Source organism: Acipenser ruthenus, chromosome 26 (genome assembly GCF_902713425.1).
Source record: "Acipenser ruthenus chromosome 26, fAciRut3.2 maternal haplotype, whole genome shotgun sequence".
NCBI lineage: Eukaryota > Metazoa > Chordata > Actinopteri > Acipenseriformes > Acipenseridae > Acipenser > Acipenser ruthenus.
This window is the reverse complement of record NC_081214.1, coordinates 6366487-6394426: the sequence shown is the minus strand read 5'-3', so window position 1 is coordinate 6394426 and position 27940 is coordinate 6366487. Positions and strand designations below refer to the sequence as shown.

Sequence of the window (27940 nt, the reverse complement as noted above, 5' to 3'; positions counted from 1 at the left end):
ATTGCCATCTGCAATCTACAATCCATTTTGCAACCAGACATTACATAAAAGTCAAATAAATGAATTCACTGAAGTGCACATCCTGTTTTGTGCAGTCAGAGTTTTTAAACCCGCCTCTCGCATGCTTCGTGTTTGATGCTCATTGGACAATCTCCTGCATCAGAGTTTGAGTGGTTGAGAGATCCCGCTACCTCACCTGGGCCAGACAGAGTCCCAATTGAAATAGATTTAGCCTTGATCTGCTGCTGATGGAAATGAACAAGTCAGTCCTAGTGGAGTACAGAATTCAATTTTCAGTCTGTATGTTTTCCTGCCAACACAGAATGCAAAAACAAAATAAGAACAAACTGAAACTTTGTATCAGTCCTTGAAGATTGCACAATAACATTGTGATAAAAACATCAGATAAGCCTGCACTGGTTATCTATTAATCATTTGAACTTCCAGCAAAGCAAAGAGACCTTTCAAACTGTTTTTAAAACCACATCAGACGATCAGGAAACTGCAGGTAAGAGAGTAATGCTAGTAATCCTAGTTTTAAAACATTCTCTGGATTTTCTTTGTTTTTTTGTTTCAGTTGCTAAATACACTGTAGAAGGCATTTTACTTCATACAATCAACAATTTCAAAGAAACCTTTTTATTACAGACATGCTGAGTCTGGTGATTCTATTTGTCTCTGTTTTTTTGAGCGTTTGCGAGTCCGGAACTAGTAAGTATGACATGACTGGTGCAGTAAGAATAAAGTATATATATATATATTCCATATATCACTGTATTATTTATGTTCCCTCTTGTTGTTTGTTAGTTTATATATATATAGTACTGTGCAAAACTTTTAGGCAGGTGTGAAAAAATGCTGTAAAGTAAGAATGCTTTCAAAAATAGACATGTTAATAGTTTATATTTATCAATTAACAAAATGCAAAGTGAGTGAACAGAAGAAAAATCTACATCAAATCAATATTTGGTGTGACCACCCGTTGCCTTCAAAACAGCATCAATTCTTCTAGGTACACTTGCACACAGTTTTTGAAGGAACTCGGCAGGTAGGTTGGCCCAAACATCTTGGAGAACTAACCACAGTTCTTCTGTGGATTTAGGCAGCCTCAGTTGCTTCTCTCTCTTCATGTAATCCCAGACAGACTCGATGATGTTGAGATCAGGGCTCTGTGGGGGCCATACCATCACTTCCAGGACTCCTTGTTCTTCTTTACGCTGAAGATAGTTCTTAATGACTTTCGCTGTATGTTTGGGGTCGTTGTCATACTGCAGAATAAATTTGGGGCCAATCAGATGCCTCCCTGATGGTATTGCATGATGGATAAGTATCTGCCTATACTTCTCAGCATTGAGGAGACCATTAATTCTGACCAAATCCCCAACTCCATTTGCAGAAATGCAGCCCCAAACTTGCAAGGAACCTCCACCATGCTTCACTGTTGCCTGCAGTCACTCATTCGTGTACCGCTCTCCAGCCCTTCGGCGAACAAACTGCCTTCTGCTACAGCCAAATATTTCAAATTTTGACTCATCAGTCCAGAGCACCTGCTGCCATTTTTCTGCACCCCAGTTCCTGTGTTTTCGTGCATAGTTGAGTCGCTTGGCCTTGTTTCCACGTCGGAGGTATGGCTTTTTGGCCGCAAGTCTTCCATGAAGGACACTTCTGACCAGACTTCTCCGGACAGTAGATGGGTGTACCAGGGTCCCACTGTTTTCTGCCAATTCTGAGCTAATGGCACTGCTGGACATCTTCCGATTGCGAAGGGAAGTAAGCATGATGTGTCTTTCATCTGCTGCAGTAAGTTTCCTATGTTTCAACCTACATATTGAATTGATGATCATTAGCACCTGTTTGGTATAATTGTTTAATCATACACCTGACTATATGCCTACAAAATCCCTGACTTTGTGCAAGTGTACCTAGAAGAATTGATGCTGTTTTGAAGGCAAAGGGTGGTCACACCAAATATTGATTTGATTTAGATTTTTCTTCTGTTCACTCACTTTGCATTTAGTTAATTGATAAATATAAACTATTAACATGTCTATTTTTGAAAGCATTCTTACTTTACAGCATTTTTTCACACCTGCCTAAAACTTTTGCACAGTACTGTATATATATATATATATATATATATATATATATATATATATATATATATATACACACATATATATGAAATGTTATCATTTATATAACTTTTCATTCGACGTGGGCATGGGTGTAGCTATCGAGTTTTAAGGTACCCTACCTGACCTAAGTCTCATTTTTTTAAAAAGTAACTATACATTATATACAATAAAAAAAAAGATTTTATATACAGTATGTGTATATATATATATATATATATATATATATATATATATATATATATATATATATATATATATATATATTATATAATTTTTTTATTGTATATAATGTATAGTTACTTGTGTTTGTTTTCAATACATAAATGACTCTTCGGATGTCTAATCATATATTTAAATCTGTATATTTTTTAAATGCAATTAAGTATTTGTTTTTTATTTCTGAAAACCAGTAAAATGTAAAAGTAGAGGTTGGCACAGGTAGAAAATCTACAGCTCTGCATCCCCCTATAGAATTAACTAATTTTGCTTCGTAGTCAAATGAAACATGCTGTGACGTTAACATACTGAATTGCATACCACTTTGTAGTTTTCCATATACTTAACTAAAAACTGACCAAAATGTGACATTTTGAAATCTAGCATATATGCCACATTCCACACCCAACTTCCATTATCTGTAACCCAAATTCAATGTGCTTCGTGATGTGTAGACATGTTCCTGGCACTGGAATTCAAAGAAACGTTCCCACTCTCTGAGTCTGAGCTTTTATTTGTTTTCAGAGGATCCTTGTGTTATCAACAACAACAACAACAACAACAACAACAACAATGACAACAAGCCCGATTTAAGCAGTCTGCCAGAAAAATTCAGTTACCTTTCCAGGAGCTGCAAGGAGATTAAAGAACAATATGGCGTTGCAGAAGGTATGTAAGCATGCAATTAAGATTTGCATTGATTCTGCAATCTTTATCTAAAGGGAAAAACAAAAACAGAGAGACTGGTAAACAGATACAGGCATTAGGAAAGGCCGGTTAAGGATTATTGAACAAAAACGTTGAGTAAAGATAATTTTGTGTGGAAACTCAGTGTACTTTATTAGTTTACTAACCAGTTAAACTGTAACACAGAAGCCTAGTAATTACTGTACATCTTGTTTGTTTTGTGTTGTAATTTCAGACGGTCTTTATTTTTTAACAACCAAGACTGGAGTGATCTATCAAACCTTTTGTGACATGACCACGGATGGAGGAGGCTGGACGCTGGTAGGGAGTGTTCATGAAAACAACCTATATGGGAAGTGCACCCTGGGTGACCGCTGGTCCAGCCAGCAAGGGAATGACGCAAGACTTCCGGAGGGGGACGGCAACTGGTCCAACAGGGTCAGCTTTGGGTCAGCCGAAGGGGCAACCGGGGACGACTATAAAGTGAGTCCTAGTTAATATTTACTTCACTGATAACGCTTCCCCATTGCCATGTTTTCATGTATGGTACAGTTGTGAATACTATAGAAGTAAAGACCAAAACACTTGTCATATAATACATCCTCGACTTCACATCATATCACAGTTCTCGCTTAATGACATGTCCAGAAGAAACTAAATGAATCTGTATTTTTCAGAATCCTGGGTATTATGACATCAAAGCTTCTGATGTGTCTGTATGGCATGTTCCAAACAATGCTGAAATGATGCACTGGAGGGACACTGCCATTCTGAGATATCACACGGAAACAAAGTTCTTCCTACTTCATGGAGAAAACCTGTATGAACTATTTCAGGTAGGGTGCACCTATTCTGCATTTAGTATTAAAAGTGGGATCACGGCTCCCCAGATGATCTGCTAGCAGCAGTCTCCTGCTTGGTCCATTACTCTTGAGCAAGCATGCTTAAAAACTACTTTGAGTGGCCCATTGGCATTCAGAGCTGCTCCTCGTCTCTCATGGTAAATGCAGTGGTAACACGTGTCCTAAAAAGTGTATTGTAGTGAAGTGTGATAGTTGAGTGAGGTGGGATGCAGAACAAGAGAAAAACAGTTTTAACATTTGAGTGAGCATGCAGTGTTGGGGCCACTTTTAGGATTCTGGTAACTCAAGAAGACATGCACACCGACTGGCTTCAGTTCGATGGAGTCCTGGAAATATATTCAGTGTTATTGAATTTGATTTTCCATGCTTTAGAGATATCCGGTGAGATACAAGGGAGGTGTGTGTCAAACCAACAACGGACCGGCCATTCCCATTGTCTATGATTTTGGAAATAAGGAATCCACCAGCAATCTATATGGACCAAACACTAAAAGTATATATATATATATCTTTTGTGAAAATGGCTTATTTTTATGTTCTTCTACTATGGTATGGTTATACGGGTGATTGTACTGAGCTTTCTTATTGTGTACTTTAACAGGTCAATGTGAACCAGGCTATATACATTTCCGAGTTTTTAATACCGAGCAAGCAGCGCTGGCAATCTGCTCTGGAGTCAAAGCAACTGGTTGTCATGCTGAACATGTAAGTGCAGCTTCGTTACTGTATATAAAAAAAAATACAGAATGGAAAAAATAGGAGAAAATCATCCACAATGCCTTCTACAGCTCTGGCCAAAGGCTTTGCATCACCTAGAATTTTAGGATCGGGACATCATTTGTAATTCAATATGTTAACCTAACATTATTCAGCAGGTTTCACTGGACTTTATGAAGCAGAATCCGTTAATTGTCCAGGGTGATGCAAACCTTTTGGCCATAGCAGTAAAAGTTTCACACAGTAAATATGCACTCTAATGAGATTTCCAAACTGCTTTGTAACCATGATTTTAAAAAGCTTGCAGACCCTCTCCTACACTCTATTGGCAGTGCTCATCCATAACGTATTCACTGTGCTCTTGTGCAGTTCTGTTTGGGAGGAGGAGGGTTCTTCGCTGAAGGCAACCCCCTACAGTGTGGGGACTTCTCAGGCTGGGACTGGAGTGGATACGGAACAGGAGCAGGGTATAGTGCTTCCAAGGAGATGACGGAATCCGCGATGCTGATGTTCTACCGATGAACCGCGGACAAGCGGAAGCAGCATTCTGTCTACATCTTTAAAGACAGTGGGGTCTATTCCATTGATAGAAAACGAAATACTGCTGCTGTTTAAATCATTAAAAAACACATGTATTTGATTGATTGATTAATTAATTTATTTTATTTATATAGCACCTTTCATACCTTGGTATCTCAAAGCACTTTACAGACAGCATGTATCATGATCAAGAAACAAGACAGAACAGTATAATCACACAATTAACAAAATACAATGATATTAATAATAACAATAAGTAGCAAATATCTAGATAGGACCATTTTTTTTAAACACAGGAGATAAAATAATAAATAATAAAATAAATAAGAATAACAAATAAAATACAGTTAGCAGATATAAATAGATAACAGCAACATCTAGATTAGGTTAAAAAAGATGATCTATAAAAATGAGTCTTTAATCTTGATTTAAAAATTCTGACCTAAGCAGCATCACTAATAGAGGAAGGCAAAGAGTTCCACAGCTTGGGAGCTTTAAAACAAAACACACTTTCTCCTCTCCTTTTCAATTTTACCATTGGGAGGCACAAAAGTCCAGCGTTAGAGGTTTATATGAGGACAGAGTCTCTCTTAGGTACTCTGGTGCTAAGCCATTTAGTGCTTTATATGTAAGTAGTAAGATTTTAAAATAAATTCTAAAATGTATTGGAAGCCAGTGCAGGGAGGCCAACACAGGTGTTATATGAGCCCGCTTTTTCTTTATAGTCAGAGAAGCTGCTGCATTTTGAACAAGCTGTAAATGTGATAAGACATGGTGTGGAGGTCCAGCCAATATGTGCCTCAAAACTCAAACCAGAATCAAATATAACCCCCAAGTTTCTTACATCAGATTTTATATTAGAAGTCAGGTCGCCCAAATCATTTTTTAGGGAGTTTGCAAGCTCTAGTTGCTGAGAACCTAACAGCAGGACTTCTGTCTTATCTGAGTTTAATTGCAAAACATCTTGAGACATCCAACTTTTGATGTCAACAAGACACTGTAGTAAGACTGAAATAGCAATGGAGTCACCAGGTTTTACAGAAATATAAAGTTGCATATCGTCGGCATAACAGTGAAAGTTTATACTATGTTTGCGAATGATTTCCCCCAGTGGAAGCATATATAAAGAAAATAATATTGGACAAAGAGTAGAGCCCTGGGGGACCCCACAAGCAATATTGGATAACCCTGATACAGACTCCCCTAAAGAAACTAAATACTGTCTGTTAGTTAGATATGACTTAAACCAGTTGAGAACAGTTCAGGTCAGGCCAACCCAGCTTTCAGAAGATCAATCACAATAGCATGATCCACAGTATCAAATGCAGCACTGAGGTCTAAAATAACTAGAATGGATATGGAGTTAGAGTCAGAACTCATCAGCAAGTCATTCACCACTCTGACAAGGGCAGGCTCTGTACTACGAGCAGATCGAAACACTGACTGAAATTGTTTCAAGTTAGAATCTAAGTTAGATTTTTTTTTAGTAAAGGTTTAACCAAAGCAGTTTTGAAGGCAGCAGGAACTATTCCTGTTGACAAAGATCTATTTATTATAATAAAAATATCATTACACAAAACAACTAAACACATCTTTAAGGAATCGAGTAGGAATTAGATCCAATGAACAGGCTGAGGATTTCATCTGCATTACTAATGCATTCAAATCATTTGGAGTAAATCACAGAGAATGAGTCCAAAACAGAGCCAGTCAGTCTAAGGGGCTCATTTAAATAAGAACCATCTTGAGGAATTAGATCCCTAATATTGATCATTCTGTTCTGAAAATACTTCAGGAATTCCTCACACCTTGCAGGAGAAACTTCAGTATAGGGAAGTGCAGCTGGTGATGGAGTTATTAATCTGTCAATTGTTGAGAAGAGTACTCTGGGGTTATTTTTATTAACATCAATGAGATTTGAGAAGTAGCAACGTCTGGCTATCCTCAAAGCTTCCTTTCTCTTAAAATGACACGTTTGCTCCTAACGATTCTCTCAGAACCAAATGTCTAGCCAAAAACCAGTGTCGTGGTACCTGCACTTTTACGAATTGACAGTAGATGGCGGCAAACCGCAGTCGTTATTTAATAATAAAACAGCTTGATGATGATGATTATTATTATTATTATTATTATTATTATTATTTATTTCTTAGCAGACGCCCTTATCCAGGGCGACTTACAATTGTTACAAGATATCACATTATACATTATTTCACATTATACAGATATCAGATTATTTTTACATACAATTACCCATTTATACAGTTGGGTTTTTACTGGAGCAATCTAGGTAAAGTACCTTGCTCAAGGGTACAACAGCAGTGTCCCCCACTGGGGATTGAACCCACAACCCTCCGGTCAAGAGTCCAGAGCCCTAACCACTACTCCACACTGCTGCTGATCATGACTTGAATTTCCCTGCAACCTCTCCTTATCACCCTCCTGTTTCTTCCAAGTGATGGTGGCTGAGGCAGGTGCTTTGATTTAGTCACTAGGGTGCCCCTTTCAAACACAGGTAAATATTATTTGCTTCTACCGGTTTCAGAGCTATCGGCTCACTTGTGACAACGTGAGTGGTCTGATTACATTGCCTCAGGGTGATCTCCTAACACTGTAGATTCTAACCAGGGAGAAATGCTCAGCCCTTGAAACAAACCTTAATTGGTAATAACGTTATTTGTCAAGGTCTTCCCCCACATGGAGAAGAATAATGCCACAGGTCATCAAAATTGGCATTTTTGCAATCTTCAGGTATGAGTTACGCATTATGGCTATGTAATCACAGCACTGTATTAAATACTAAAACCTTCAGATATCTTTATCACTGTAAATGTTGGTTTTGTTTTTTGATACTTTTTGACAGCAGCCATAAGGATAGCGGTGCTATAATTACAATGTAATCCTGGGGTTAATTAGCACCAAAAAATAATGAAATGCATTACGAGCATAGTGTACTGTATGTATATTTCATATGGGAATTTGATCCACCCTACACTGACATATCCTCTCGCATAGTAATACATTAAGAAGAGTTATGTAAAAACACATAACAAATATAAGGCCTTTTACTTTCAATATCCTTAGTTATACATCAGGGATGGAAATCAGACTCCCATTGCATAGCATTCCTGAGTTATGAGTTTAATAAGACACACCTGAGTTTGTTCCCTATACACTGTGGCTAATAAAGCATGTAGTAAAACCTATTAAATGAATCTAATAATAGTAAACTAATATTTAATATTGTGTACTTTTAAACTAAGACACTGTATGTAGGCTCAGTTTAATATAATGTTTGCAACATATTTACCTGGGCATCGTGCCATTCTGTAGGTTGGCGTTTACGTGAATAGGTTTAGTGCCTCCGATGCTACAGATGGCACTGTTTGATATAGGGAGGTCGCTTTTCTTCTCCAATCCCGGTGCTATTGTAATGCGCTGTCCAGCATTTCAGTGCTGAAAAGAGAGACACACTGGAGCAGATTGAGGATCCAACATTGGCTGCGCAGACGAAACTAGACAGTGCGGTTTAACAAAATAGGAGGTCGCCGCGTCAACTAAACAATTTTATAAGCTAGAAGCAGGTAAGTTTTATCGTAACGGCTATGTGTTTTGTAGAGGAATACACGGTGGCGGTTCCAAATATACTGATTTTGTAGTTACATTAAAACAAGATTAACGTGTTATTGTCTCGCCTTAATGATGGAAGCTAGCTAAATATAGCAAAGGGCTGTTATTTGTCTTGCTCTAAGCAGATTTAGAGATTAAATCAAACTGCGGAGATGCTAGCATTTGTCTTTTAAAATGGTACGATACAGAAATGAACACAGAACTCTGGTTGCTGTAAAATACATTTAGATGCGTTTCTATTTAATTGATGGGTATAATTTTAGCTGTAGGGATACATGGAAAATGTAGAAAGCAGTTGACAGCTAAGGCACTCGTTAATACAGAATGTATATCTCTTTTTAAATAATGTAACACACTTTTTTTCAAAGCGTGTTTTTTTTTTTTTTACCAGCGAGTTTAGATTTTTAAGGTGCAATAAAAAACAGTAAAAAAACATTTTAAAAATATATAATTATTTCTTTTTTTATGAAAAATAACAAGTAAATTCACGGTAACGGGATGTCGATTAGCGTATTATAATGTGACGATGTCTGCAGGCAACGGAATTATTTGTCTTTCTAAAGACCTACCGGCTCTGTACATTTTTTATTTACATTAAATATTAAGGTGTCGTACTGACTCAACAACAACATCCAATAGCAGCGCTTCAGAAAGTACAGGACACCGTATAGTTGCTTGGTTAGGTTATTTTGAATGCTTTGTACTGTTCAATGAATAGTCCATAACCCCGGGCAGTATGATGACGTTCACACAGCCTTTTTTAACGTATCGTGTTACTCCGTGAACAAGTGCAGCAGTAATGCAGAATTTAATGGAACTTGCTTGACTTTTACTGACCCTGTTGTTTGTTAGAATTTGTGACGACGTAGTTGCAGCATGCACAAACATTCTATACAATGTACACGGTTATGAAACTTCAAAATATGTAATACAATTGTATTTGGTATCTGGCGTCTTTTTTCATTATGGGACATCGCGCAATATAACATTTAACTGTAGTTCAAAGTCTGTAGAAATTTAACTCAATCAGTTCTTAAACATTAAAACGGCAGCGATATGTAAGTATCTTACAGTCTCGTTTTGCTAAATGTATTTTCTTTCATTTTTCCGACCCTTATTGGCGGTCCAGTTGGTTTACATTCCTTTCTTGCACTTCCTCCTCCTTGAACCCTGTTTTCCACTGTGTCATGAACACGTGCTCTGCTTGCAGCAGTAGGTGGTCGTTATGCATGTTTAAGTGATTTATACCTCATTCTTTTAAAAAAAGGGATGCATATATATATATATATATATATATATATATATATATATATATATATATATATATAAACTTAAATACATCTTGATAGGTAGGTACTAAACCTTTTAACTTGTGTTTTCTGTAGTACTACACAAGATCTGCAGACAGTATTACCAGGACAGACTGTAGTTAAGATTATACTCTGCTCACCTGTTGTCTGTATGTAATAATCCTTATTGTGATCATATGCTTACTCTTACCAGCTGTTTTATGACAATGCAGTTGCTGAAATGCTAACCCTTAGTTTTCCCTTGGAATTATATTTTTGATATTGGCATTGCTAGTCAATTCTAACCCACACCAGCTGGGATTGGACCATGTTCGTATGTATTGATTTGTCATTGATAGTTATCTGTACCATACAAATAGTTTTATGTTTTTAATACGTATATTTCATTTTAAAAAATCAGTTTTAACCCATTGAAAATAGAGAGGAGCGGTAAATGTTATACACACTCCTCCTAGAATAATGATACTGCAGTTGGGTTTAGCTGCTATCAACATGTATTGCATGTTGATAACATGGTTTGGGTTACAGGTCTATTCGGATTAGTACCGTATATGGCCTTTGGAGTATTTGACGGAAATCTTTGTCATTGAAAAAAAAAAAGACTTGTCTGTCTAACTTCATTGCTGAGTTTCTATATAGTACTGCTAAAAATCTTGTTTGGAAGCTGTCAAAATTCCAATTCTTCTTATGTATCTGCTGAAGGATGATTTCTATTTATTTCTGATGGTTTGGATTTAAAGACTGTAAAACAATGGGATGAGATCTCTAAGATTTAGCCTCAGTGCACCGTTTCTTAAATAACATTTTGAAATGGTGTGGTTTGATAATCCGCTCCTCTGAGCCTGTATGGCTTTCATTAAAATTGCATTTTTCATTTCAAGGATCTCAAGTCAACAAAATTGTAATAATACAAAAATAATAATAACGATAGATTCTATCCCAGGTAGGGCCAACGATGGTTTGAATCTAATGAAACATAAAGATGATTTATTCTGTTCTCCGTAAATGTCATATATGTATGAAGCAGGCTTCTTTCTTGGGAGTGCCAATATATATTTGACATAGCACATATAAATCATGTATTGCCTTTCCCCACACGAGGCAGGATGAGACAAAATAATTCAATAATTTACAATTTTGCCATGGTTGCTTTTAAACATCTCTGGAATACTGGTGTGAACGGTTTTATATATATATATATAATTTATGAGTTGGCTATAAATAATAAACTATTGCATAAAAATGTATCCAAGTTGGTTGATCATGCAAGAACTCTCAAAGCAATCTCTTTGAGGCGCACCTCAGCTTTTTCAATGAATGGAGAGAGATGGACAGTTCAAGCTCTATCCACTGAAAAGGGACATTAAAACCACAACACCGTGTTCCTCAAAAATGTAAAATGTCAGCTTTTACACTGAACATCAAACTAGTACAAGCACTCGATTACTGGAGATCTAAAGACAAGGGCGTCCATGCCCAACAGATCTGCTTTCCTCAGAGTATTGAAAACAGCTGATATTTCATAGATCGCAAGGGGGGTAGCCTGTCGCTTCAAGGATTAGTTCGTATTAAGATGTCGGAGGTGTATCATGTCACGTTTAGAGACAGGGAGGTCAGCAAGTTTTAGAACTAAAGCAAGCAACTGCAGTGAGACAGCGAAAAAGATTGTGCCTGAATTATTTTCCAAATGCATTAAGCATAAAATGGATTGCGCATGTATAAACTCCTGTGGCTGCAGATGTAGCAGGAGCATATCTGTTTAGTTACAGTAGCACATGTCTGCAACGAGGAAGACACTACTTCAGATTTAGCACAGAGAGAAGAACAAGAGGGCATAAATGGAAGCTGAGTACAAGTAAGTTTGCATGGAACAGCCTACCAGGTGAAGTAGCAGGATCTAAAACAGTGGGAACATTTATAAAAATATATGATTCTGTCCTTTTAAATGAGTTCCCCCTCAGTACAGAAGAATGGTGTGCTAACAAGGGATGAGCCTTGATGGGCTGAACGACCTTTTCTCATTCCCAAACTTTTCTTATGTTCTAAACTTGTGTGCCTTCAGCTGAGAGTAGGTAATGTAAACCAGCAAGGTCTGGTTCTTGATGAATTAGAATGTGCAGCAGGGTAGACTATGGACGGATGTAGTGAGCGATTACCAAGGACCATATTGAACAAGATCCTTGGACACTGCATTTGTCATACTGTTTCATGATTTTCATGTAAGGTAGATCTCAATAATGAGGTTAAGATCACATCAATGAGCAGTAAAACCTTCCAATGAAGGTAATTGCAGATTTTGAAGAAGGCAGTTGGGGTTAATATGTTTGAGTGCTTTGTAGGTTTTAGATCTTCTAAATGGGATAGTTATCAGTGATCCGCTTTTTAACAAGCAGAGAATCCTTGCACTAGACTTTTCATCAGGCTTTGCAGACCTTGATTAGCATTAAACTTGGACTACCTGGTGTTAACAGGTAAGGTCGCAAAGATTAGTGTTAATCACCCAAGGTCTGTCAAACCAGAGCGTTGTGTATTTTAATATATGAAGTGTACGTTGTGAAAAACACTAAAATAAAGTCTGACTATCTTTATCAGTAAGTTGCTATTTAGAGTTCATACTAATAAGGAGAGTGTTCTATAAGTAGTTAAATCCTCTGCCCCCCACAGGTTTTAAGTGAATGGTAAAGATAGGAGGCGGGGTAATCAATAATCTAATGAGATCACCATTTAGATAATTAAAATAGGGTCCATGGTGAAAGAAATGGTGAAGTCTGCTGGGTCACTGGCCTCTCATGAATCACCGATGGATACCAGAGTTTGAATCTGACTAGGGTCACAATTGCAATTAGTTTGGTGCTCTCTGCTTAAGCCAGAGTAGAATTAGTCTCATGCTGCCAGTGAACATAGCAGACTGTAACCTAAAACAGGCTGGTTAACTAAAACTACTGTAACAGATCTGAATAAATGGTAGCAAAGAAACTGAAAAAAGGCTTTGATTTAAATGTTGTTAGTTTTAATTTTGACTGGACTCACTGCTAGAATTATTTTCATTATCAACTTTGCAAATCAAGAGAGAGATACAGTACTTCAGAGCTCACTGAACCAAGTGGTCCTGGTGTAGATCTCTGTACTGTTGTACTGTAGCAAGCAATTGCTGTTTTGAAATACATAACATGTGCTTTCAGAAAATGTCATTTAAAATGCGTTGTGCTGCAGGAATTACAATGAAAATGCACTGTAGGATTAGAAAGAAATCTGTGTAAATTCCAGGCTGGCTTTTGTATAAACCAGATCATTTCACAGTCAAACTAACAAGCTCCATTCTCTTAAAAAAAATGTATAAATATTTTATCCACACCTTTGTTTTGGAGGTTATCTGGACTAATGGTGTTCTTCGTAATGTATCAACATGAAAGTAGCAATGGCCTTTAGATTAGCCGTGTGCTATGAAAAAGCTTAATGACCAATATTTCCATGCATAAATGATTTATTTAGAGGAAAATCTTAAGCGCTTAGCTCGTGGATAATTCTTTTTATTCTTTAACCTTACAAAGACATTGCTTGCAGATGAGCTAGCATCTGGCTTCCCAGTCTATAGGTCATGCACACCCCACAGCAGATGCATGCAATTAAACTCTATGCTGACTAACTCATTTACAGAGTAGAGGGAACTTTCTTTTAATTCTATTACATATTCTGGGCTTATTGTGGTGAAAAATGTCCCTAATAAAGATATTGTTTCCATTGGAACCAATAAGTAGCAACTATACTTAAAAATTGCACTCAGATTAAAAAATAAATGACACATTGCACATTGAAAATTCTATGTAAACAGTCATATTAAAATGGAGCCTGCAAGCTCCATTGATTTTTATAATCCAATAGTATAGTTTAAAGCATCTTTCCACAAGAATGCAAATACCCATTTGGAATCTAGAATCTCTTTACAGAGAAACTGGTTGTCTACAAGGAGAGAGTGGAACCAGGCATCTGGGTAGCAGTGGCTCGGATCATTTTTAGCTTTTAGATGACTGTCAGAAACCCTTTCAGCAGTAATGCGGTAGGAGGCAGAACTCGTTGAGGAATTCAAACACTTTACAGACTGGACACTTCAGATCCGTGCCGTCCTGCCCATAATGACAGTGTTCTGGCAAGTGTTTCTAAATATCTTTGAACTTCTGTGGAAATGCATTTCTTTGATCTTCTATAATGTAACTTCTTTGTCATAAGGAACTTTGGCTTTAGCATTCTACAAAGGAATAGAAATAAACAATCTTGTCTAATAGTGGTAGCTCCAGTGCAGCCCCGCTCCATGCTGTAGCTGAGGAATGGATGCTGTCTAGATCATTCTTTGGCAGGGTTTTAGCAGTATCTCCCAGCTGCAGTGTCCGACAGTCAAGATTTATACTAAAATATGACTTCATGGCATCTGTTCATTGCATCCTTTCACAACCTTGTGTACACACTACTTAATCAGCAGGAAGATATAATCCAGAAGTCCTTGAAAAAGACTTCCTGTCTAATCTTATTACTGGGGTTCTTTTTAGGAGTTTAGGATGACTGATGGTTGTCTACAGTCTGCAAAGTGTATTTACCTGTAGAATAAAATGTCCTTTTTATTTAGAAACTTAGAAAAACACACCACACAGCTTTTTTTTTAAGTTTAAACAGATCTTAATAGACCTTACATTTTATAAACCTCATTAAACTGTATTTTTTATTGTAGTATGCATGCTATAATGTTAATAAGTGGATTAATATAATTGAAAGATCTGTTTACAGTAGATCATTAAAATATACCACTAGATCTTAAATGACATTCAGAATTATAGTGCAGTAACTGCAGTCACTCTCACGTTAGCTGTACTTTTGATCAGGGCAGTGCCAGTTTGCTTATCCCTAACTGGTTTGGTAACGGACCCTTTGAGCTCCTTCTGCATTGCACTCTGAATAATGGATCAGCAGAGCATCTGATTCCACAGCGTACAAAACCGGATCAGCAGCACCTTGGCCGGTTTGTGTTTCACACGGGTAGGGGAGGTGTGATGCTTTCAGAGAGGGCTCGGTGTCTCATCATTGCATTTTAATGAGAGGCTTTCACAAAATGAAATGTTGCCAACTAGGCATGGAACTGGCACACTTTTTGTAGATGTGACCAAACTGATGTTGCATATTTTAGGAGCTTCCAATACCAGATCAAACCGTCAGTCAAATGGCTAGAATTTGCCCTTTTGATAAACAATATGTCCAATGATAAAGGATTTATATCTTAACTGAATACATTATGTCTCTGATGTGCGCCTCCTCCTCCCCAGCCTCCACCTGCTTTTTGGCTTCGTCTAACGGGGAGGGCAGCTATCCTGCCCCCCTGCCCATGACTTCCCTACGGTCAGTCTCTCTGTTAATCTGCAAGCTAATTTATGGGCAGGTGTGCCTCGAAAAGTCAGGCCAAAGAATGTAGTGTAAAATATGCATAATGTAGTAGAGTTATCTAGTCTATGTTTTAATAAATAATCCATTGCATGAGTTTCCTGACTGAACCAGTGTATACTTCAAGCACATGTGTGGCTACAGTCATGTATGAACAGAGAACGTTTGTTCTCTCCAAGTAGAATTTCAAGAACATCCTTGTATTATACTCTCTGAATGCTTTTTCTAAAACATTCAAAGGTCTTTCGTTTCCCGTCTATGTTGGCTCTGAGTTAGGGATCACAAATATAATAAGAGCCAATGTGAAGTCCTTGAATTGTGTGTGTATATGTATGTACTTCTGTCTGACCTTCAGGTTATTTTACCACTGATAGCAGACTTTGAATATAAAACATATGCTCACAAAGGGAGTTTCAAATTACGCTATGGCCAACCCACCCCATATAATATATTAATGATATATAATATCCCTAAGACAAATAGCACCGTGAAGTAATTCTAATACCTGTGTATTACTCTGAAAAAAACAGAATTGAATTCCTTGGTGCCTGTTACTACATCTGTTTCTAGTTTAGCATTCATTTTGTGCATAATGTCAGTTGGTGAATCAATCAGGCATGCTCGTCCTACCACTTGCATCAGTAGTAGGTTATATCTCTGTTATAAACCATGACACACTGTATTTTACTGACTTTTTACAGGAATTTGATATTTTCAACAAAATGTTATCAATATGGATGCACTGGTCTAGTTTAATAAACTAATTACAGTGATCAAAAGCGCTGGGCGCTCTCCTGAAGTTGTCTCTTTTGTTAATTCGTCCAACAGATTGCTGAACTGCCTGCCGGGGTGTCAGTAGGGCCGCCATCCACATCACTGCTGCTCAATCTCTGATCAGTGCCCAGCCAGTCTGATATTAAAAACCAGATCGTTATTTTTCTTTTCTCATGAGAAACTTGTTTGATTTCCAGGCATTTTTAGTAAACAGGCTTAAAAGATGATTTTTATTCAGTAAATATGCATGTTTTTTGTGGTTCTTCACATTTTTTAGCAGCTTCTATCTGAGGACTACAGTAATTACGCGAACATTTGATTAAATTCTTGCCAATAAGTGACAGACTTGGATTAAGCAGTTGTTAGTCACATAAGTATAGAATACAACTGTTTAATTTCCTAATTGGTATTTTCACAAGCACTTGCCTGTACCAATAGTCTCCAGTGGGTACATCTGTCATTAACTATTGATTAGTGCAGGTATTTACAGCATCAAAGGAGTTTGTTTGGCAGATTTCCTATAAAACAGTCTATACTACATATTGTGACTAATGTTGACTTACTTGCATTGCCTGCAAAGCTCATGCTACCGTCTGCAGTCTACAATCCAATCTACAGCAGAGCAGACATTGCACAACCATCAAAGATCACCTGTACTTACCAGAGTTTGGAAGATTTGCTTTTTATGAATTAATTCACCAACCTCCTAATATTTGCCTGACAGTATAATATATATTTCTCTGCAGATTGATTTAAAAACCCACTTCTTGCGTCCTTCACATTGGACGCCCATTAGTTTCCTTTCCCCACCAGTGCTAGATGAAGAGTTGAGTACTGCCAGCCTGCAATCCTAACTCCATCTGCCTGACATAATCCCAATTGGAACTGATCCCAGTCTGCTGTCGATGAAACTGAACAAGTCTGATTTCAAATCCTTTCAGTCTGTCCCAGTGGCAGCTGGTAATGTGCTATACCCGAGGTGGCTCAAGGTTTTACTGTATCCCATAAAAGAGGTTTTAGCTGTAGGCACACAAACTGTCTTCATCTTTTGAAGCCTTCGTACCGCTCTGTGTCCTAAACAGGCGTTCAGCTGGATACAGCTAAGCTACATCAGCAGGAGGTTATAACTCTAACTGGTGGAAAGAAAACAAAAATGCAAACGGAAGATAATAAATATATTATTTTTATATAAATATATCATATTTTGAATGTGAATCACAAAGTGTTTGAACATCAGTAGGCAGGGTGGTGCTGATGCAATAAAGCAAGCTTTCAATTGACTTCCACTTGACCGCTTTTGACAACTGTGGAGTTGAATTGCAATTTCATGTGTTCTTATTGCTCCTCCAAACAGCCTGCAAGTGTGGCTTTTTACAGCTCTTGCTTTAGCGACTTGCTATAACTGCTGTCATTCCTAAGGAGATCCTCGTCTCAGGCTGTGGAGAAGTCAATTACCCTAATAAACCATGCATACGACAGTATATCAAGGGGGCTGTTTCAGGCAAGCCAGGTGACGTCTTCAGTGTAATTTACCTGTTGGTTTGTGCGCTCGTATTGTAACCTATTCCTTTGTTTGGTTAACTGGAGGAGGAGAATAGACGTTTCCCTTTGAGCTGAGTTCAGCTTTTCGAGATATCAGTGCAGTACACATTGAATTGAATCAGCCGTGAACAACACAGGCGATGTTTTCAGATGACTGCTTCCAATGGGTTACTCCGGTGTGTGATAACAATGACAGTAACAGACTCAATGACCCTGTATCTCCACCAGACCTCTGATGTTAAGGCATTCACACGCCAGCACACAGCACCTGCTTATCAGAAATGACTGGATTCTGCAGGTTAACCCTCCACGACCCAAATGTTTGTTGTTACTGATAATACACAACCAAGGTGAGTCACAGTCCAACACATGCTAGATACATTGGGGTCTATTTAGTAAACAAAGCAGGCACACAATAGGAAGGTCGTTTTAATATAACATTTCGTAAGTCTGAAAGATGTAGTTTAATGATTTCTATTGATGCTTGTGGAAGGGTGTGGGTATTCACTGACACAGGAGACAGAAGGTTGTAATTGAAACGCCTCTCTGGTGCCCAGTTTTATTATTATTTTCTTTTGTTTCTTTTATTATCCACCAGATGGCGCTGGTTCTGCTATCCCCCAATACCAACAATGGTAAAGGGGTTGCACTTGTTTTATGCTTAAAAATAATAAAAACAAACGGCTAAAGAAAAAAGGGAAAATAAAACACAGTAATAAAACTACAAACAAAAGGTGCTGCTTATGCAGCGTCCCTCACTGCCACTAAACCGGTCAGCAACCTACGCTGTGGTATTCACTACACACTGGGGTGGCCAAGGTTCTCCCAGCTACCCACTTCCCCCTCGGGTACGTAACAGTTATTTTTCTCTCTTATTTACTATCGGCTGTCTTCCTCAGCCGTGCTTGCTTGTCCTGTTCTCTCACTCCAGCGGCTGACGTTCTTACCTCGGTTTTATTTACACCGGCTTCCGAACCCAGCGTCACTGGGTTTCCTCTGTCATGGCCACCCGAATGAATAACAGAGCGTAGTTCTTATAGGTCGGACCACCGCCCAAGGCCCGCCTCTCAACCACTCGGAGACAGGGAAAGACAACACACCCTCACCCAACCTCTCTGTGTCACTGCCATGATTGACAGGCGGCTCTTACGAGGCTCTTGACCTCCCCCCTGCAGGATGGTGCATGCGGCAGATAGCCAGCACAGATCTCCCCTGTTACAATGCTAGATAATGAAAACAACTAGGTTTACATATTCTAGGACAGCTTTATTAGCTGTTTAGATCAGTAAAATAGAGTAAGAGACCCTGCTACTGTGTCTTGTTTCAAGGTCACATTGATAACTGAATATGAGCAAGGCAATTGAGTTTAGTGCGAATAAAAGGTGAGGGACAATGGCATCGACTACAGAATTCTCTGCCATGTATTTATATGTCACAGTTCAATGTGTAGCCATACTGACACAAAAGTATTAATTCTAGAACTTCTGTTTTTTGCTTTCGACAGATGTTACTAATTGGCTGGCTTCAAACTTTCAGTTGTTGGAGCGCATTGTGCTGTATCGATACAAGCCAGACCTATGGATTTGGGTGACGTTAGACCATGACAACACTGCCAGATTCATTGAAATCAGGGGCTGTTGATTAACGGGAAAGGTTGCATGAACGAGAGATCAGACCACTTTTTCTCCCAACGGTATCTATTAAAGGAATAAGAAAAAATCTGAACTGACCCACCAACCGATCATATAGCCTGATTGTTAGGCAGTTAGAGCTATTGTACTCTGCTGAGACTGCATGTGTGCTCTCCACTGAATGGAAATAGATCATTAAAGCGTAGCAACGGTTTAGAATGTCATACCTTGTCTGATGGCTCCTTGCAATTCTTATAAGGCAAACACTGCATAGCCAATGTCATATTCACATTATTATTAATGTTGAATCATTGAAGTACACAGAGCTATCTAAATAATTCCAACAAATCTTACCTAAAATGTATTGCCATCATTTCTTAGGTCTCACATTTTCCTATATGAAAGATGCAAGACATGGTACAGCTGAATTAAAATTTTAATGGTATTTATTTCGAAGCTATTAGTGAAGACACATTATCTATCACTGTGATCTACGGTGGATATTGGGTAAGATTTAATGAGTGTTTTGTAAAATTTATATATTTAAACACAATAACTTCCAGGCAGAATTTTTAGTGGAGTCATTCGCCCAGCTATATTTCATGCATTCTGCATGGAAAATTGCAATTCCTTCCACATAATGTGTTTTAACTAAATATCCAGCAGCCACCCCAAAGATAATGATTTGGAGTTTGCAAGTGTGGTCATGCTGAATTGTACTTCGTTTTGAAGATTAGGAGAAGCTGCTAATGCAGTATGTCCCATAGGGATGCTCAATTTGTGCTAAACTATGATTCCTTGGTATCCGTTTGCATTCTTTCACTTTGTGAACTCTACTTTGTTTCCAACAGCAACAGACCCAAGATCAAAACGCTTTGAATTGTCAGCCCTAGTTAGGTTAGCAGCTTGCAGGGGAGAAATCTGTCCTCTGCAAACTTGCTCTAATAAGAGGTCTATGTGAAGGACGTTTACAGGAAATGGAAACAGTTTGATAGTGGACTGTGGTGAGATTTTACAGTCTGGTTTAGTGGCGCTGAAGGAAAATCGACATCAGTTTGAACAAAAGGAGGAGTGGAGTGGGGATCTGGTCCATTATTGAAGGAATGTATGTGCAGTAGGCATTTCTTGTTTGACGTGCTGTCTTGGTACTGACATATCACAGTGAAGTATGCGGGAGGTAGACAGGGCACTGCATTGCAAATGCAATTTCTGTAGGGTTGTATTGGCACTTCCAGCAAGATACCGGATTGTAGTTGGCTTCTAATGTTATGCCTGTGGGAGCCGTAGCTAACCTTGAAGTCAGCAAGTGATATCCCCTCTGGGAACCACAGGCACCACAATGCCTTTTATCTACTTCATGTGACAAGCAGGTGCTCCAAACAACAGAACTCTGCCAGCTTTGTAATAGGGTGCTCTGCTCTGGAAATGCATTAAACCGGTGAGGATAATTGTACAAACTAACTCTTTTTCTGCCTTGGAACCCATGAATAGATTGTAACCAGCCAGTGTTTTTTTATTAATGCTTGTAAATCTTTGTATTCTATCACAAGAATCCTTATAGATTGTCTATTTTAATTATATAAAAATGGTAGATCTTGACTCTGTCCTAAAGCTTGTGAAGCAGGTGTTTTACCAACTCCAGTTGGGAATCATTATACAAACATAATACATGCATTTTTATTATTAATGAACAAGAAACTGTAGAGTATCCATGAAAGCCTTCATATACAACTGGAAACATGCATATGTTGGTAATACAACCTCTCCAAATACGGCACTAGGATAATCGATGTATCGCTAAGTATCTAAAACGCCAGATTGTCTGTACTGTGTATACAAACTCAGATTTTGTTTGCACTGGGTGTCGGATTGGTTAGGATTATTCACTGACTCTGTTTTGAATTATATTAATGCCTGCCGTCTCGCAGGCAGTCTTATTCACCATAAGCAAGACGAGAAAGCACAGTGAATTTTCTTTTGAGAGGCAGAGGAAGCAGTTTTATTTCCATAGCTTTTCAGTCTCGTACCTTGACTTGCTGAGCTTTCTGTCATTCATTTCCTAAACCAACGCTGTTTAAGAATTAATTTCATTCTCTGGCTCAGTTCAATCCCCTGAAGTAATGGGTTTCATGGGACACCAGTTCAAAGCGCTTCATCATGCCTTAATCATTCATTTGAATTCTTTGTAGTTAGGTTCATGAGCTTCACAGACTCCGTGTGAAATTTTAAATGAAGAAAAGAACCGACGGAATATCAAATCCCACCATGAATAGCTATGTCAGCTGCAAATGGGTTGGAAAATCGAAACTTTTAAAAATGTCTTCCCGTTTTCACAGTAAGCTTGAGTGAAGAGATGCTTAAAGTGAATGGGCACGGGTCCCCGATGGCTCACCTGGTAGAAGCACAGCAGTGTGGTGTGCAGGGGAGTCATACAGCGCCTGGTCGCATCCTGGCTGTGTGAAGTTACTGGTCTTCACTGGGGATTCACATTGACTAGCACTCCCGTGGGTTAGGGAGGCAAAACCATAAGGGTCTGGTTCTTCACATTGTGCTCCAGCTACAGGTATACCATGGTAAAAGCACAGCAATGTGCATTAAACATGATATAGCACAGGAAAACATGGTGTCACGATTCTGCTGTAGCCTGCTTTGGCTGAAAGTAAGCGCAAAAAGAAAAGACTTGGTTTTAAAAAGTCACCAGGATGTCATGACTGAACCAGCAAATGATGTACAAAGGATTCTAAACAAATAGAAGTATACCTGTTAAGGTACCTATGATATTTTATACCTGTACAAAGACAAGTATCACAGACAAGAATCACCACAAGCATAGATCTGGATTCAGAAGACCAAAAAAATCTTTTACCCTTCACATATATTCCCGTCTCCTTGATTGAAATGACCCAGCCATCGTAAGACATGCAGAAACCCTGGGAGAATTTGTATAGACTCACAGGAGAAAAGAATAAACTGCCTGAATAGATGCAAGCAGTGCAGAATAACCAACATGATAAGAATAGCAAAAATGCTTTCAATAGGAGAGTCTATGGAAATACATGCATCTCAAATTGCTGCTAAGAAAGTGAGATTTTTTTTCCACGCCATTCAGTGTGTATTGATCTGCGTAATAACAAAGAGAGAAGGTCGCACGCAGTAAGAATTGATACGCTGTGGAGGGGTTTTTTGGGAACAGTAAGCCACAGTTTTGTAATATTTTAAAGAGCATGTTTACAGAAATTGTGTTTTCATACAAACAGCTTTTTTTTAAACACAGCAGTACATACAGGGTTTTGTGTCACAGAGTTATCTTGGTTAATGAATAACAGATGTCATTGCATTTCTGTCATTGGATATCAATGATAACCGACCACACCTTTAAAACTGCCTTCTTTAGTTTAGCTTTCGCTTCATGCAATCTTAATAAAATGCTGTTAAACAGCGTGATTGCATGCATTCTCCTTGTGATTTGCCTCGCCTCATAGGAGATTCCATTTCCAGTCTGCATGCTTTAGCACCTTGAAAAACTGAGACAATCATGGTGTGACTTTGATGATGAGTTATATTATACGATAAACAGGTGAATAAATCTTAATTATAGTGAAATCTCTTTAAGAATCTGCTTACTAACATTATTGTAAAATAGAACCCAATACATTTTCAGCACAAGAAAAAAATAAACATGTACGATGTTTACTGAATTTTTCGATGAGCACAAACTGCCAGCAAAAAATATTGTTCCGGTGTTTATCAGTTCAGAGGAAGTGGGAGGGTTGGGATTGCCATGCTCGGAATCACACTTTTAAGAATAATGCCCCCAAGCAGCAGAAGAAGGGAGGGGTAAGAGCAAGGAATGGGTTTTAATTTGGGGAATGGATAATACACAATTCAAAGCAGTGCCCTTTACACTTCTTTTAAAGCTGTCTGTCGCTTGTACAGAAAAACCACCCTGGCCTCATTTACACACCGCTGCAGGGTTGCAGTTCTATGCGTTAGAAAGAGGTGTTGTGATCATCTCTCTGATTTCCCAGGGATTTCATGTGCTTTTACCAGTATCTTAAACATCACATCACAGCAGAGGTCAGGCTCTACTGATTATGCCCCACAGCAACAGGGATAGTGGAGCACCTAGTTTTCTGTAGCCTGAAAATGACCTGCGATTTCTATAGCCAATCACCTTCTGTCAAGTTTTACTGTATTTCTATTGGCTAACACGATATAAGTCTAACCCATTTTCAGGCTAGCCTCAACCGCTAATTAGACCTAATCTTGACGTGTCTGTTACTGTGTATTGGTCATGTGTGGATACTCTCTGTTGAAATCCATATGCACAGCAGTACTCTAGTTGTTGGATATTTTTTCAGTGAGGTTGTTGATTTTTTACTTCATGTGCCGTTTTCCTCGCCTGCACTTTTTGTGATGGAAAGGGGGATCGTTAAGACTGTAAAAATCCATGCTGGTGTGATGCTGTTATCAACAATCTTGCTGGAGAGAAAGAGAGACGGGCAGAGTTTTTCTAAATTACATCACTCAGGATTCATCACTATCAACTGAGTCCACAATTGTTTTTTTACTATATTCAGCTGCTTGCCTTGTGTGCTGGGTGTAGTATTGTACTATATTAAATGTCTTGCTGAATTACAAAGTGCCTTTTTATACAATAGTTTAATTGTGTATAATTAAAAGTACTTCATATAAACAGTATTGAAATACACCTGGATGCCCCATTATGCATGTCATGGAAACCATTTGAAAAACAAATGAATCTTTAATGAATCTGTAAGGCATCAAGATTTTGTCTAAAGATTGATTTCTTTGTTTGAATTTAACCTACATAGTTATTGTATGTATATTAATTTAACAATGTATTATGAACACCAATTCCATATTTCTGTTAAATATTAAATCGAGAGACACCTGGTGCAACCTTATGGATGATGGACAGTGAATGGCAGAACGCACTTGTAGTGCAATGGCCTCAAGCCCTGTAAAAAATTGCTAAGGAGCTCCGGCAAGGTTAATCTGAGCTAAGCGAAACATGTCCCTTTAAAAGAAAAAGAAAAATCAACTCATTTCTGTGCCGTCAAAGTGGCGTTCGTCAAAGGCAGCTGGCACTTGCTTGTCAGTTATGCAATTTGCATGCATTTCAATTCACAGCCCCACTCGAGGGAATGTCTCCTCTCCCAGCCTGTCCCTGGCTCCCTTCAATCATCTCAGCAGGGGTGCAGTCAGTGCGTGATCTCTTTGCAGAAGAGGGTTTAATGTGCTCTGCACTGGCCTGCGAATCTGTAAACAGGGTGGCAGATAGAGAGCTTTGAAAGGTGCTGTCCTGGTAGCTGGCTTTCATCTGTCTGTTACATTGCTTTCAAAACTGTAAAGGTGGTACCTGATCATTGCTGGAAATATTATGGGTCTGCTCAATTGATCTTAACCATGGCAGATTTGAATAGAGCCACTATTTATATCAATAAAATAACATGAATGTATGTAGTTAGGAAAAACAACATCTGTATGCGAGTCTCAAGGATATTTTTATCTGTAAAACTACATAAACACCATAGATGAGATTAGCTTTAAACACTTTCTATGCGCTTTTTTGTGTACTTTACAAGGAAGTCTTTTTTTCGTGCATGTTGTGATGGTGGCTTTTGAGATTCCTGCACAAATGTGTCCCACAGAGGCACTGCATTCATTTTACATCACGGATATTACTCCACTCCAGTGCCTTATGCTTGTGCTATATGGACCTTGACTTCTCTGGGATTAAACTGTCTTCCACATATTTAACTTTCTTCTCCGTTAATTGCACCCTACTCAACTATTGAAACTTTTGATCCGATTTTTCACACTGCGCTCAGCGAGGTTTGATGCAATTCAGGTTCATTAGCTTGTCAGGGAGTGTTTACCATTTGTATCCATCAGAGAGTTACAGTACGCAGGCCGCAGGGTACTAATTGATATACCCCAGAGAAGTGGATTGATGGACCGGTCTCTTCCTTGTCGTGACACAAGCTGCAGCACACAGATAATGAAATCCGTGGTGGGCTTGAAAGCCTCCCAATCCCTTTTCTTTATCTCCCAAGTCTATTTATTATTATTATTTATTTATTTCTTAGCAGACGCCCTTATCCAGGGCGACTTACAATTTTTACAAGATATCACATTATACATTATTTCACATTATACAGAGATCACATTTTTTTTTACATACAATTACCCATTTATACAGTTGGGTTTTTACTGGAGCAATCTAGGTAAAGTACCTTACTCAAGGGTAAAGCAGCAGTGTCCCCCATCTGGGATTGAACCCACGACCCTCTGGTCAAGAGTCCAGAGCCCTAACTACTACTCCACACTGCTGCCCTATTTATTTCACCCGTTTCCATGAATTGTCGCTATTTGACAACTCGTTGAGCATTTCTACCTACAGGTATGGCTTCTGATTGCATAGAGTAATCCATTGCTCCATGCTGTTTAATTATATGCTCCCTGCTGTTTAATAAGGATTACAATAAAGCTGCTTAATGGAAATGCCATAACTGGCCTGAGCAAATCTCTGTTCTCATTTCCAATTATCCATTGCTAGGGAGGAGACACAAGATGTATTATAAAATGTTGTTTTTTGAGGCTGTATTGTAAATACAATAAACTACAGATAATTGTATATGTGATACGCCAATGGGTAATACAGGGTACAACAACCTCTGTTCACAAATACTGAAGAATGTTTGCTTGAATTGCAATAAAATGCCAAGCATATCTATAGAAAATCATGTTGATGTCAAAATACTTTGCCAGGTTCATACATTGGGCCCCAGAACGGCTCTGGTGGAAATGGAACACAAGGGGACAAGGCTTACTACTGTATGCCTGGGACTTAAGTCAAGCACTTCACAGAATGAATACCGGTTTTTGAAGAACCCTTAGCAGTTTAAATGGGATTTTACATGAGCGGAGTGAAATCAAGTGTAAGAGGAACAATGGACAGATGGTGTTCCTTTCCTGTCAGCCATTACTCAAATGAATTACCCTTCAGGAAGAAGCCAAGACGTCATTAGGGGAACCGCATTCAACTGACAAATAAATGCACGAGCAGTACAGAGATTGTCTTCCTCATTAAACTGGGCCATGCACGGCTAAGACACTTGCTTACAACTGCACAGCTTTTCAAAACAAGGGGACACAAATACAAGTTTCTCTAGTGCCAGCTCTGCAGGTCAAGATCCATTTCAATGTCTCAGCCGCACTCTGTTTGGCCATAGGGGTGAGGGTGACCTACAGCACAGGAAGTGATACGGTACCAGGAAGCAGCGGTGTGTGTATGGCATGGTTCTTGAAAAACTGACCCGTTCAAAAAAAGAACAGAAATAGCATGGTAATGGACTTTATTTACAAAGTTATAGCTCATGAGTTATTTAAAGATGCTGCTTTGAGAGTAGATACCTAAATACTGTCATTTAAATGGAGGAAGAAGCTTGGTTCAATTATTTAATGATTTTCCAAGTTCCGGGGGCGTTTACTCATTAGTTAGTATTTTTAATAAGCAAGCAAAAGAGTGCTAAACTGGTGCTAGGAAATCATAATGAAATCAATGCCTTGCATTGCAGAGATTGTAATTTCCCAGCTCATCACTCTCAATCCCTAGTCCTCAATACAGATGATCGTAGCAATAATGAAATATCTTTGTCTTGGCTCGTTATGTTATGTATATGATTGGGTTAATGGTTCAATATGGTGCTTTACATTTTTTTCAGGGGTGAAAACAGAAGGCTGCTTGTGGCTAAAGGTCAAACAGCAATCTATCTACAAATAGGTAAGTTGTAGTATTTTTAATTAAGTGTTGAACCATCTGAGACAGGGTGCTCATATGGGGGTCTATTTTAATGATCTAAATACCACCGCTCTTAAACTCTGTATTAATCCAGCTGATCTTTTACTCCAGGGTTGACTTATTGGCAAATTTATACATAGAAATATAGCAAAATCAGTTTAGATTTATGAGGGCAACAGTATTGAGATCTGCCACTGTTTCTATCATTAAAATAAACCCCAATATCAGGGTTTTTTTTGTATCGGGGGTGTTTTATCAGTTTTATCGAAAATCAGAAGCCCTTGTGATAATTAATCTAAAGCCATAATGTTCTAATAATTAATTTTCAGTGCCTGTTATTGCAATCCAAACCAATTCCAGTTTAAAATAAAATCTATGATACAGTATTTCATGTTTGCAGCACATTCATTTACATTTCTTATGCAAACGAGATTCCAGACATTGTATTCTGTAATATATAAAAGGTGCATCTCCCTGTTGCAAGTCAGTTTCAGTCACAATGGTCCTGCCACATCCAGCATAGCTTTAAATATGATTCATTGCTTTGTTATTGCAAGGTTCATTTAGTAATACATAACAGTATTGTGTTTTACATCTAGTTTTCAATGTGGCGTGAGTTTTAAAGATTTTTGATGATATT

General features: G+C 38.3%; 2 protein-coding genes across 6 annotated transcripts in view; both read left to right on the top strand.

The window, feature by feature from the left end:
* The first annotated feature begins 272 nt into the window (after positions 1-272).
* On the top strand, positions 273-5258 carry LOC117430805 (intelectin-1a-like). 3 transcript variants are annotated; one of them, XM_059001560.1, is made up of 8 exons: positions 273-508; positions 649-711; positions 2877-3020; positions 3274-3521; positions 3716-3874; positions 4274-4394; positions 4503-4606; positions 4988-5258. In XM_059001560.1, the coding sequence occupies exons 2-8, from the start codon at positions 651-653 to the stop codon at positions 5138-5140; spliced, it is 990 nt and encodes a 329-aa protein (XP_058857543.1). In that variant the 5' UTR covers positions 273-508; positions 649-650; the 3' UTR covers positions 5141-5258. The 3 variants fall into 3 exon arrangements, with proteins under 3 accessions (XP_058857543.1, XP_058857544.1, XP_058857542.1); XM_059001559.1 differs by lacking the exon at positions 273-508 and having other exon boundaries at positions 520-711; XM_059001561.1 differs by lacking the exons at positions 273-508; positions 4274-4394 and having other exon boundaries at positions 517-711.
* Positions 5259-8617: 3359 nt separating this feature from the next.
* Positions 8618-27940, top strand: part of LOC117430657 (serine/arginine repetitive matrix protein 3-like) — an 83609-nt gene continuing 64286 nt past the window's right edge. For 2 of the 3 annotated variants that reach the window (XR_009308935.1, XM_034903055.2), the window contains exons 1-2: positions 8618-8742; positions 27224-27282. The gene's annotated coding sequence lies outside the window, so the exon portion shown is untranslated. The remainder of the gene's footprint in view (positions 8743-27223; positions 27283-27940) is intronic. The other variant, XM_059000805.1, reaches the window with a different exon arrangement.

Coding starts and splice junctions, on each gene's coding strand:
- LOC117430805 (XM_059001560.1), top strand. CDS start 651: ATGCTGAGTCTGGTGATTCTATTTGTCTCTGTTTTTTTGAGCGTTTGC. Junction 3,021..3,273: donor ACAATATGGCGTTGCAGAAG/GTATGTAAGCAT, acceptor TTGTAATTTCAG/ACGGTCTTTATTTTTTAACA. Junction 4,395..4,502: donor ATATGGACCAAACACTAAAA/GTATATATATAT, acceptor GTACTTTAACAG/GTCAATGTGAACCAGGCTAT.